Genomic DNA, 13827 nt, shown 5'->3' with positions numbered 1-13827 from the left:
AACATAGACACATGCCTAGGGCGCCAAATTCTGAGGGCACCCAAAAATTGGGACTCCCTTTCTAAAATTGAAACTCACCATCTCCCAGGCCACTGCCTCTGGGCACCATTATCTGAAATACAGGCCTGTGTCTCACAGCATTGTAGAAATGTTAAATGGAATTGTAATAGTAGTAGTAGCAGTAGTGATATATTTAGTACTGGAAATACTATTTTCTTTGTGGTTGAGGGTTTTTTTTAGAGAAATTCATCCATACTAATTTTCAAGCATACAGGAAGTGGCACCTGATAAAAAGAATAACTTGTTCAGGTATCTGACGTATCATGCATTGTTTGGCGTATACTGGCATTTTGTTATGAAAGATCTAGTCAAGGCTGGGGAGAGCAGGAAACAGCAGGATATGTTAGAGGATGGACTCACAGATGATGCTTTGTTCTCTTTTTCATTGGATTTTAGGTTTGCGAGGCCTGATGCTCTCTGTCATGTTGGCATCTCTAATGAGCTCCCTGACCTCCATCTTTAATAGTGCCAGCACTCTATTCACTATGGACATTTACACCAAGGTCCGACCCAAGGCATCTGAAAGAGAGCTCATGTTAGCTGGAAGGTAGGAGAACATTTTCTACCAAGTGTTGACAATGTATTCACACACTGTCATGGTATACATCCAGAGAAATGCAGATTAGGAGTGCCCTAAAGATTCTGTCTTTTCTATAGATTTCCAGGGGTGAGATACCAAGGCCTATCTCAGGTTTAAAGTGATGCATCTGGGCTAATGGATATGAAGTGTGTAGTTCTTATGGCCAAAGTTGGTTATGTGACTATTTATTTATTTTTTAATGATTCTTGAATATTTATTAGGCATGTGAATTAATTGCTTCATTCGTTTCATTGGTACACGCATATTTGACAAATAGTTAGTAGACATGCCATAATGAATGTTGTGCATGTATATAGTTGGCACATACATATGCGGACACCATTCATTTTGGCACTCCTACTGTTTGTCAGGTATGTGCGTACCGCCGAAACAGATGAAACGAATAGAGCAACGAATGCACATACCTAATATTTATCAATGATTCCATGAATACTGTTTATTGATGACTGTTGGATGTTGAATGCTGTTAATCAATGTCCAACAATCATCAGTGTAAGATTTATAAACTAATGATAGAAGATAATTGCTGTACGTTGATTACTGGTTTATAAATGAATGTTGAACACTGATAGATTATTTAGGTTTGTTGGATGCTGACTGATGTTTTTAGATGACTTCTCCATGGTCATTGATGATTTATTGACCTGAAGTCAAAACGAATGTCGGTATATAAAAAGTGAATAAATAAATAAATAAATATTGAGGATTCTTAGGTTTTAAATGATTGGTGAATTATTGTTGCTGACTGTTGCTTGGTAATGAGTTGATTGTCTGAAGTTTGTCAATGTTTTGTGGACTCCTTATTTCTGATATAATGATAACATATGTTTTATTTATTGGTGAATATTGATATTATGGTTTAGCCTGCTATGCAGCCTCCCCATGCCACAACTTTATTTGCTATGTAGTCTCCCCACCAGGTCTTCAGTGAGCCTCATTCACAGCTGCCCTAGGCACCTCCTCCCTGATCACCTGATTTAGCAGTCTGTCCAGTTCCTCCTTTCTTTCTCATTGAGTCATCTTGGCTCCTTGTCCTGCCCACCTCCTTCTTGTTGCTCTACCTTGCCTTGTGGCCTTTCCAGGCCGTCTACCTTGCCTTGTGTCTTTCTCAGGTCTCCTGCCTTGCCTTGCAACCTATCTTGGCCTCCTGCCTTGCTCTGTACCCTATCTTGGCTTCTTGCCTTGCACTATGGCCTCTTGGACCACCCTGCCTTGCTCTATGGCCTTCCAGGCCTCCTTGCCTTGCTCTGCAGCCTCCTGTACTTCTCTGTCCTGCCTTGTGGACTTTGGGCCTTCTAGGTTCACCTAGCCAGCCTTATGCCCAGTTTGGGCTTTATTGTTTTCTGTTGCCTTTCTAATCCTATCCTCTAGTCTTGTCCTCGTCTAGTCCTGTCCTTGTCCAGTCCTTGTCTGGTTCTCTCCTTGCCCGATCCTTGTCTAGCCTTGCCCTTGTCTTGTCCTATCCAGACCATTCCCTTGTATGCTTTCCCAGGCCTTGCTTCTGGTCCTGACTTTGCCCTCAGCTCCAGCCCAGTTTGTACCTAGTTCCAGCTCCCAGTCTGTACTAGTTCTAGCTCCTACCTATGCTTGTATCCAAGCTCCTAGCCAGTACCTGCATCCAGCTCTAGCCATGATGTTTGCCAGAAGGAAAGTCCTACTGGTCCCCAGAACCCAAGGGCTCAACCTGCGGCATAGGGAGTTGAGTAGGCAGAAGATCACCTCTATTCCTGCCTTGCAGTCCGGTGTTGCTTCTGCAGGGGTGCTCCCTGATTCCAGCCTGTCAGACTGTGACAACTGAGTGTTTGTTTAAGATTTTTTGATGTTTGTTGGATGCTCAATGATGTTTAATATAATTTATAATTTTTCTAAGGTTCTCTAAGCCAGGTTACCATACAAAATGTTTAAAAAAACTAGTTCAGAGAAGTGTGCTATAGATAAATAAACTAATACTCTTAATCAAGTAGGCAAAATTTAGTGTATGAGAAATAAATCAGACAAGCTAATAACTGATGGTTATTGGATGTTAAGGGATAGTTTATTAACAATTAATGGTTTTTGATTAATTTATTGATGACTGCTGGATGTAGAACAGAGAGATATTGTTTGCAGAGTGATAGTTGGTGATTAGTCAACAAACTATCAATCATTAGTACATTATTAATAATTAGTTGTCAATTGATGTTTGGTTGCATTCTGATTGTTTAATTGATGGTTGGTTTATTTTATAGGGTATTTATATTGATTCTAATCGGGATCAGCATTGCTTGGATTCCTATACTCCAGTCTGCTCAAAGTGGGCAACTCTTTGACTATATGCAGTCTGTGACTAGCTATTTGGGGCCACCCATTGCCTCCGTCTTCCTACTAGCTATTTTTTGCAAGCGAGTGAATGAACAGGTGAGTGTAGTGAAGAAAGGGATTGGAATATTTTCTTGTCATCCTGGGTCTTTGAAAGTGTGGGCATAATATTATTTACTGACAGCACACTCACATTTACCGCCTGCTTGAATGTCAGTGTGAGTTCCTCATACTAGGTACAAATGATGCAAACACTTGTTCATACTGACTGACTGTACAATCCTTGCACCCTCCCAGGATACCCACATAACAATGACATAAATACTGGTTTTCAAATCTGCAGTATAGAGGCATAGTTAACATGGTAGAATATTAGAAAACCAGGCAAAAATTGAATTATACGATCATTCAGTTTAACAGAGAGCTGCTCAAACAATTGTCCTCTGGTTTGCCATTTCTGAGAAAACAGCTACTCTGTGTTGCCATTTCACCAATCCTCTTATTTGGGATTCCCAGGAAAAAAGTATCTAGGATGTCTCTGAACTGAGATTCAGAATTGATCCTGTGTTATGTTATGTTTATTATTATTTTACCAGTGAGTCTCAGGTCTATTCAGAAGTTACATCCTAGAGGCCAAGGGTTAATTAATTATTTGAGTTTTGTAATTGTGCGGCATATGAATATTCAGGCCTGTCTTCTCTCCTGGTCACAGGGTGCCTTCTGGGGCCTGGTCATTGGGCTGCTGATTGGATTGTCTCGCATGATCGCAGAGTTTGCCTTTGGAACTGGAAGTTGTGCAAACCCCAGTAATTGTCCAAAGATAATCTGCGGAATCCATTATCTCTACTTTGCTCTTATTCTCTTTGCAACAAGTACCCTCATCGTCCTGGGAGTCTCTCTGTTGACACCACCCATAGAAGATAAGCATGTGAGTAATGATCGGGTGTGCCCAAAAGGATCTGATCCAGTAACTCTGAGTTCTAAAGGCAGCAGCTGTATTAATTAGATCTCAAAACTACATTTGTCTTCTGATCTTGGGAGAGCAATACTGAAAGCCTTTTCCACAGGTAAAATGCTGTTTTAGCCATGGAAAATGGCTTTTGGATTACTGTCCATGCTCTATGGAGATAACAGTACCCACTTATGTAACAACGCAGGTGTTCCCAGGTTGGGCAAAGCACTTATGTAACTTTGAATAATCAAAATTACATGCATAGTTCTGCCTATAAAGTTACTCTCACACAAAGCAGGCACAAATTCATAAGGGTATATTTTATGGGGCAATAATCAAAGTAAAACTATCTTTGTTGTTGTACTTTGATTATTTCAATGAACCCTGCAGGTAAAAGCTATGCACGGGGTTTGCCTAGACTGCAGATAGTTAATCTATGCCGGAATTACCAGTAGGGATGATAACTTTGAAACAGCCGTGCGGGTGCCCATGTGTGCATATTTGCCGGCTCGCTCCCAGGGACATGGCCATTTTATAACATATGCGTGTATATGCGTGCATGTTATAAAATAGGCTGAACGTGCACATAATTTTATATTGATGTGCAGGTGCGCACAAATGCCACTTCTACCATATAAGTGGGGGAATTTTATAAGAGATGCACCCCAACACCATAGGTAGTTTTCCCAGCTCATTCCCAAATCGCCCAGTTAAGGGATTGGACTTCCAAACCCTCCTCGTTTATTAGCCTCCCTCTCCCCTGTTAGCCCCCAACCCTTAAAACCCTGCTGACTATCCTAGGTTTTTTTGTTTTATTTCTTACACACCATCCATAGCAGTAGTAAAGTTTCACAGCAGGGGACACCGGTGCACTCACTCAAAGATTTCAGGTTAAAATCCTGGAACGCCCCTTTTTTGGATTTTTTTCATTGGTGGCTTAGCAGGAGATACGCACGTACATGGGCAGCTTTTAAAATCCGCTCGGTGCGAGCTGGCCTGACATACTCATGTCTCTCTCAATTTTGGCATGTGCCAGGCTTTTAAAATTCATTTGAAAGTGAGCAAAGACTAAATAACATAGAAGGAACAGAGCAGGAGTCCTTGAGAGAACTCTCCAGCCCTCCTAACCCCCATGCTCCCTATTATCAACCAAAATCTTCCAGCTTGTCCTAATCAGGTCTAGCAGGTTAAATCGAGACCATTATGAGGCATCCTTTGATTGCTATAAAATGCTGATAGAGATTAGACAGGCCAATAAACTGGCAACATATTATTAAGGAGAAACTGGAATGATCCCACTATTGACTGGGTAAATGTCACATCTGGAAATGTCAGGGAGGTAACATTTCTAAACACTATAAATGATTACTTCATGGAACCAATTTAGATCTTATTTTCAATGGAACAAAGAACCTAGTGCAAGAAGTAAAGGTGGTGTATCTACTTGGTAATAACGATCAGAATGCAATTAAATTTGACATAATCACTGGAGGGCAGATACTTGGTAAAACTTTAAAAAGTGAGACTACAATAAAATGAAGAAATTAGAAAAAACTAGAGATGCAGCTGCCAAGGTTAAAAAGCCTGCATGATATATGGACAGTGTTTAAAAACACTATCTTGGAGGTCCAGATAAAATGTATTCCATGCATTAAAAATGGTAAAAAGAAGACCTAATGAGTACCTGTATGGTTTAATGGTGACATGAAATAAGCAGTTGAAGCCATAATGACATACTTCAAAAAATGGAAAGCAGGCCTAAAGAAGAAAATAACTTTAGTAAATTAGATATAAACAGAAGTTAGAACGGCCAAGAAAGAATTTGAGAATAGGCTTGCCATAGAGGCAAAAACATTTTTTCAAGTACATTTGAAGCAAAAAGCCTGTGAGGGAGTCAGTTGGACCTCTAGATGTGTTCAGGGAGGACAAGGAAATAGTAGAAATCTAAATTAAAAATTTTTGCCTCGTTCTTTATTGAGGAGGATGTTGGAGATATAGCCACATCTGAAACATTCTTTGATGGTGGTGATTCTGAGCAACTAGAATAAATCACTGTGAAACTGGAAGATATTATAGATCAAATAAATAAATTGACAAACTAAAGAGTAACAAATCACCAGGACAAGATGATATTTACTCCAGAGTTCTGAAAGAACTCAAACTGAAATTGCAAACCAGTTACTAATAATCTGTAACCTATCATTTAAAATAGCCACAATATCTGAAGACTGTGACCAATATAAGACCAAATTATTAAAATGGCTCCAGAGATGATCCAGGAACCTATAGAGCCTAATGGTAATGCTGAGCAACATGGTAGAGGCTATTTGTAAAAATAAATCACTGGCCATACAAATCGACATGGCTTAATGGGGGAACAGTCATGATTTAGCAAAGTGAAATCTTGCCTTGCCAATCTATTAGATTTATTTTTTTAAGTTGTAAATAAACGTCTGGATAAAGGTGAACCAGTTGATATAGTGATTCTAGATTTTTAGAAGGCATCTGACAAAGTCCCTCATGAGACTCCTCAGGAAATTAAAAAGTCATAGGATAAGAGGCAATGTCCTATTGTTTACTGGTAATTGGCTAAAAGGAAGGGAAAAGAGGGTAGGACTAAATGGTCAGTTTTGAAATGGAGAGAGGTCAATAGTGGAACACCCCAAGGATCTGCACTGGGATCAGTGCTGTTTAACATAGTCATAAATGATCTGCAAAAGGGAGCAACAAGTAAGGTGATCAAATTTGCAGATGACACAAAATTATCAAAAGTTATTAAAAAGTAGCAGACTGTGAGGAGTTGTAGAAGGATCTTATGAGATGAGGAATATGGGCATCTGAAATTTAGTATGGAAAAGTGGAAAGTGATGCACATAGGAAAAAATAATTCCAATAACAGGTTCTCAATACTGGGTATTAGGAGTCACCACCCAGGAAAAGGACCTTGAAGTTCTCATGGACTATACTTTGAAATCCTGAGTTCAGTGGTAGTCAAAAAGCAATTAGAATGTTAGGAATTATTTGGAGAGAAGTGGAAAATAAAATGGAGAATATCATAATGCCTCTGTAACGATCAATGGTGCAACTACACCTTATCTTTATTAAAACATTTTATTCGCCTATGTACAAAGCACTAGGTGTACATATTAAACACATAATTAAAATGACATTCAAGACAAAATAGACAGAACCATGACTTCATCATGTGATACAAACATTATACAGTAATGCTAAAAATCCAAGGAACTGCTGATTCTAACTGGAAAAGAAATGTCTTCAGCATTGTTTTAAATGTTTCTAACCAATCCAATTGCCATATCACTTCAGCAGTGAGTTTCAGAATGTAGGGGCAGACTTGTGTTACAGGCAGACGAGCTTGTCTAGCCAAGGGAATGTGCAGTTCTAGTTTCTCCATCTCAAAAAAGACATAGCAGAACTAGAAATGTATTAAGTTAGCCCTTTTATATATTCCTTTTTGTTTGTATTTGTTCATCTTTATTTCTGTACATAACAGAATTTGATAAGGTACAGAGAAGGCAACAAAAATGATAAAGGGGACAGAGCGGCTCCCTTATGAAGAAAGACTAAACAAGTTAGGACTTTTTAGCTTGAAAAAGAGACAATGAGAGGGGATTTGATAGAAGTTTATAAAATCACGAGTGGGATGGAACAGTTATTTACTCTTTCAAATAATATCAAAACAAGGGAACACACCATGACACTAACAACCAGCAGATTTAAAACAAATCATAGAAAGTACTTTTTCACTCAGCACACAATCAAGCTGTGGAATCTGTTCCCAAAGGACATGAGCATGGTGACGAGCATAGCGCAGTTTAAAAGGGGTCCTGATAAGTTCCTGGATGAAAAGTCCAAAAACAATGATTAGCTAAGTAGAGTTGGGGAAAGCCACTGCTTATTCCTGGGAGCGAGCAATAACAAACAGATCTACCTTTTTGGATCTACCAAGTACTTTTGACCTGAACTGGCCACTGTCAGAGAGAGGATGCTGGGCTTGATGGACCTTGATCTGATCCAGCATGGCAATTCTTAACTTGTCACTGAGAATCACACTGATGTGTCCATATATTCTTTTCTGTGGCAGCTCTACCGTCTCTGTTGGTCTCTGCGGAATAACACTGAGGAACGTATTGACCTGGATGCAGATGAGTGGAAGAACGAGGAAGCACCTGAGAGTAAACATGACATTGATGAAGGTGAGGTCAGAATAAGGTGTAAAGCTGATCTAGTTTTTGTGTGGCTTCATTTGTATGTTGTGCTGAAGTTTCACAAGTCTATAGATGCAACATGGCTAGATTAGACTGAATCAGCCTGTCAAGTTCAGGAGTGATTCATCAATTATTCATGATCTGGTAAACACTAGGTGTGACATCAAATTTCATAATAAACTGGAGACCATGGATTACAATTTATAGATTACAAATTCCAGTTTGCATGTCCTGAATGTCCAAATATCTGCAAGAGTCATGGTATTTCAATCTTGTGCTCCCCACATGCCTGCTTAAATGAACCTAGAATGCCTTCTCCTTAATAAATTAGTCACAGAGACCCTTCCAAAAATGATTTGCAAATTGGTGTGATCCACAAATCACAAACCCAAATCTAAGAATCCAGAACAATAATTTGAATCCTTGGGTGGGATTGCAGAAAGAAATCATAGGTCACTAGCCAATAATGCAGATCACAATGCTTTTGTATCGCTCCATGGTGAGACAGCACCTTGAGTGAATATTGTGTTCAGTTCTGGTCACTGCATATCAGAAAAGATATTGATGTACTGGAGAAGGTACAGAGGAGGGCGACCAAAATGATAAAGGGCATGGAACAGCTCCCTTATGAAGAAAGACTAAAGAGGTTAGGGCTGTTCAGCTTGGGGAAGAGATGGCTGAGGCAGGGATATGATGGAGGTCTATAAAATCATGAGAGGACTAGAATGGGTTAATATAAATTGTTTGTTTACCCTGTCAGATAATAGGAGGACTAGGGGGGCATGCCATGAAGTTAGCAAGTAGAACATTTAAAACAAAGAGAAAATTATTTTTCACTCAATGCATAATTAAGCTCTGAATTTCTTTGCCAGCGGATGTGATTAAGGAAGATAGCATAGCTGGATTTAAAAAAGGTTTGGACAAGTTCCTGGAGGAGAAGTCCATAAACTGCTATTAATCAATAGGGAAAAGCCACTGCTTATTACTGGCATTAGTAGTATGGGATCGATTTTATGTTTGTGTACTTTCCAAGTACTTGTATCCTGGATTGATCACTGTTAGAAACAGAATACTAGGTTTGATGGACCCTTGGTCTGACCTAGTATGGCAACTTATGTTCTTATCATGAATCATACCATCTTTCGATCCTGGGAGTAGACACTTTCTTCTGAGAGAATAACTTGGATTTATAGCATAAATTTGAAGTATGTTTTTCTCTCAAAGATTCTGGGTCTTGTCACTAATCAATTATTAGAGCTTTTAGAATTTTTAGGATCATTTTGTATGTGGCTTATCTTAGATGAGGAAAAATGTTGACACTTTGTTGAAGCACACAAAATGCTGTCAGCTGACTAAAAGGCCTCTCTAGCCTCTTAACTGCTGAGGCTGCTCCGTTCTCAGGTTTTATGTGCACATTCTTGCAACTAAAGATCCTCTATCTTTTTCATACTTTCTTGAATTCTATTACTGTTTTGGCCTCTACTTGGGAGGCTGTTCCATGCCTCTGCCACTCTCTCTGTGAAGAAATATTTCCCTAAGTTACACTTGTGTCTACTCCTTTATCATGACCCTTTCTTCCAGAACTTCCTTTCCACTGGAAAAAGTTTGCTTCTTGTGCATTGTTAATTCCTTGTGCTATTTGAGTGTCTCTATCACATTCACTCTCCCAGGTAAGAATTCTCAAATAGGAAACATTCCACTGACACAGTCAGAAAAACTGTAGGTTCATGGTGGACTGTGCAAGCTGAGTATAGAGTATGGTTCAGTATGAATTTGAGATTATGGTAAAAGCATTGGATATTACCAGGATACTTTTGCTAATAGGTTTAAATATATTGAACTCCACTTAGAACACCTGTTAAAGAATATTCTGTGAAAGGAATCCAACATATTATTATAGGAGGATTGTTATAGTAAAGCTATAGTTTCTGCAAAAGAAATGCTAGTAACGGCTATTGTTTTATTCTATATATTCATCCTGGATTATTTGGGAAAGGTTTCCCCCTTCACCTTAGTTTAGGATGGCTTCTTGTTAGATTTCTCATAATTTTGTATTTGCTTGGTAACACAGTTAAGCCAGAGCCGAGTTGCTGGAAGAAGGCCTACAACTGTTTCTGTGGGTTTGAAGACAAAAAAGCCCCAACTCTCAGTCAAGAAGAACAAGAAGCACTGGAGAAGAAGCTGACTGACACGTCGGAGCTACCGCTCTGGAGGAATGTGGTCAACATTAATGCAATCATTTTATTGGCTGTTGCTGTCTTCTGTCATGCATTCTTTGCATAACTTGTGGCCTGTGCTGTAAAAGATCAAAATACTCTGGAATGAACTTTTCTTTGAAGGTTTTAAGTTCTTAACAATATGCTCAGAGATTTATGAATTTACAGAAAGATAATGTACATAATGTATCATATATTATATATGATTAATCATTGTTAAATGTTGACATCTTGGGGGCAGACATCAAAAGAACTGTATTTATTTGGGTAAATGTGTTTCCCACGGAAACACTCTTTTGAAAATTTCTCCCTGTCAGTGTAGGTAAAAACATGTGCTTTGCTTTCTCACAATGCACTTCCTTTTAACCGTAAGAATAAAGGGTCAGAGTTAGCCTAGGTCACCAGAGTGAAATCTCTGCTCCTACTTTCATGTGTTTCAAAAGCAGGCACAAAGTATGAAGGTACCAACGTGCCCCAGTTCCCCGCTTGGCACAAATTTTCCAAGGAAATCTCTATGGGGAGTTTGTACTCGCAGGTTTACAAATGGAAACTTTCCACAAGGAGCTTGCAGGCCTGTGGGTATAAAGTAAGATGCAAACGCTACAGGGAACTCCATCCAAATCGTCTTCCCTAAGTATCCAAAGAGAATGCAAAGAGTTTCCATGAGTCCGAAAACATTTATAGAACGCAATAAGGTGCATGCAGCGCTCTAAAGAGACATGTATGAGACAGTCACTGCTCTGTGCAGCTAACAGATTTTTAAGACAGACGACACAAATAAGCATGTGGTGAAAATCAGGAAAAAGATTTAAAGCTGTACTCTATGAAAAGTTGTATAACTCCCCAATTATTTGATGTTCCTGTGTCCCAAAGAGTTAGGTGCTGACTGCTAGCATTGCCATGCTGAGGGCTGGCCTTTGTACGCTGGCAGTGCCATGCCAAGGCTAAGCCTCTGGACGCTGGCCTCTAGGCCCACTTTATCCATGCATTGCTCATGCATCGTAAACTGTAAGAAAAATAAATCTCTATTTTTGTGCAAGAGCTGGCTTGTTTTTGTGTCTGAGATATGCAAATAGTCCACCAATAATGTTCACAATCTTAAAGTAGAGTGAATAAAAAACTGGAGGAAAAGACATCAGAGTTGAGCACATTGGTGCAGAACCTAACAAAGCTCAGTCCATTTTAATCTTTGGTCATAAAACCTCCTCATATATTCAGTTTTATAATGTGATCAATTTGTATCAAAAGTTAAAGTAACTTATCTTAATTGATGTTAGATACCAGGATATAAAGCAAGGCTGAACATAATAAGAAGCACTAAAGAGCGCTGGATCTTATGCGGAAACAAGCTTTTAAAAAAAAAAAAAAAAGGCTGACGTGGCCAACATTTCACAATCATGCTGCTTCAGGGCTTGCCTTAATAAAGATTTAAAAACTTCTTGCTTTTATGCAATTAGGGACAGTAACATACAAACCTGCACATGGACGCGGTGATTTTATAACATGCGCGTGTCAACCCACACGTTATAAAATCTGCTATCCACACGCGCAGGCGCACACAATTTTATATGGACGCGTACATGTGCTCGCGATTGCCCAATCGTGCGGATAAGTGGGGGGGGGGGGGATTTTACTACCTGCGCATGGCGACGCAATTGGCCCTATTCCCTGTTCCCTCCCAGTCCACCCCAGTAAAGGAGAGGAGTGGGAGGGAACTTCCTAAAACCCCTACCTAACCTGCCTCCCTTTTCCCCTAACCCCGACCCCTAAAACCCCGCTAACTCCCTTAGATTTTGTTTTTCTACTTACCTGTAGGATGTGCGGGCTGCTCGGCTCATGGCGCGCGCTTCAGCAGGACAGTTCCAAATGGTGCTGTCCCAGCCCCCACCTCTGGCCCGCCTCTTTTCCAAAAAAACCCCGTTGTTATGTGCGTACCGGGCGATATGTGCATGGCTGCAGGCCTACGAAGGTAGGCACAGCCCATATATAGGGGTAGATTTTCCACATAAGCAAGGGAGGCACATAAGGGGGGGGGGGGATTTTTGCAATTTTCATGCGGCAACGTTCACCGAGAGGACTGGGAGGGAACTTCCCTTCCACCCCTACCTAATCTCCCTTCCCCTTCCCCTCTCCTTCCCACCCCCTAAACCCTACCTTTTTACTTTTTTCTTCTTTTTTTGCAACTTACGTCAGATCCCGAGCTGAAGTAAATTGCGCTGTCCCAGCCCCCGCCCCTCCCCACCCAGAACACGCCCCTCCCGGCCCGCCCCTTGCAGGAAACCTGGCACTTGTGCGCGTACCGGCCTTTACATGTGTGGCCGGGCCTTGTGGAAAATTGGCTCCGCACGCGGAAGGCCTGACCACGTGCGTTAAGGCCAGAATTTACGGGAGCAGCTGTGGAAAATATACCCAATAGTGTATTAAGCCAAGTTGTAATAATGCTTTCTTCTTTTTCAACCAATCAATCAATGAATTATCCCAAAGAAAGTTTATATGAGTGAAGACCATGCAATATATGTATTCAGTCCTGATGGACCCATTTGAACACAGTGAGTTATCCAGGGAACATTCATCATCTTGTTTTTTAAACTTCTATGTTCAATCAATCTGGTTCTTAAAAACAACTTTGGTTTTCCAACATAAATCAAATTCTAGAGACAAAGTATTATATATACTATAAAATTTGATGCACATTTTTGGTTACCAGTAAGACTGGGTAAGCCCTTAGTAATAGCATAGGTTAACATTTTTGGTTTCCAGCAGGGGTGGATTATGGGAAATTATCGGCCCAGGAGATTTTTAGCCATAATGGCCATGGGTATACAATTGCACGTGCACATACAAACAATTTATTTAAGTATGTATATATATATATATATATAGTAGTACAGAAAAATAAGGCAGTAAATGTGCTTACTAGTGTTCCTGATGTGTGTCCATACACTAGGTATTGAGGAATAGGAACATCATAGGCATTAACTTGAAAATAACAAAAATCTGTTTATTAATTTTCCACAATTAAATTATATAAAACATCACAATATAAGGAAGAATTAACTAGCACAATATACTGAAAAGTGAAAAAATCCCAAAATGTCTATATGAGAAAATGTTGGTGATTCAAAGTCTTTATATGAATCCTGTGAGGGCAGAAACCTGCTGCATGTTGTAGGAGAAACAGAGGCTTGAAAACAAATGCAGTGCAAATGTTGCTTGAGAAAGCTGCTCCACTGGAAATCCATGTGAATTCATTTATTTTCAAGCCTCTGTTTCTCCTACAACGTGGAGCAGCCGAGGACACGTTTCTGCCAGCACTGCCTTACAATTTTGCGCTATGCCCAGCCCGCGGTTCTACAATTAGGCAGGGGCTGGGCACGGTGAAACATTGTAAGGTAGCAGCAGCAGAAAGTGTCCTGGCTTCCGCAGCCCACGAACAACTCCGTGGTACCTGGAGTCCAGCGCTTGGAAAAT

The 13827-nt window shown here is 40.1% G+C and overlaps 1 protein-coding gene across 1 annotated transcript in view; it reads left to right on the top strand.

Moving 5' to 3' along the window:
* The window catches only part of SLC5A1 (solute carrier family 5 member 1), a 47631-nt gene extending 36243 nt beyond the window's left edge, over positions 1-11388 (top strand). The window contains exons 11-15 of the mRNA XM_029571405.1: positions 457-607; positions 2890-3058; positions 3672-3887; positions 8017-8128; positions 10212-11388. Coding sequence (XP_029427265.1) covers positions 457-607; positions 2890-3058; positions 3672-3887; positions 8017-8128; positions 10212-10423 — 860 coding nt within the window. The 3' untranslated portion in view covers positions 10424-11388. The remainder of the gene's footprint in view (positions 1-456; positions 608-2889; positions 3059-3671; positions 3888-8016; positions 8129-10211) is intronic.
* Positions 11389-13827: the final 2439 nt, after the last annotated feature.

The sequence above is a fragment of the Rhinatrema bivittatum genome, chromosome 11 (assembly GCF_901001135.1).
Source record: "Rhinatrema bivittatum chromosome 11, aRhiBiv1.1, whole genome shotgun sequence".
NCBI classification, from domain to species: Eukaryota; Metazoa; Chordata; class Amphibia; order Gymnophiona; family Rhinatrematidae; genus Rhinatrema; species Rhinatrema bivittatum.
The sequence above is the reverse complement of the archived record's forward strand: the minus strand, read 5'-3'. Positions and strand labels throughout refer to the sequence as shown.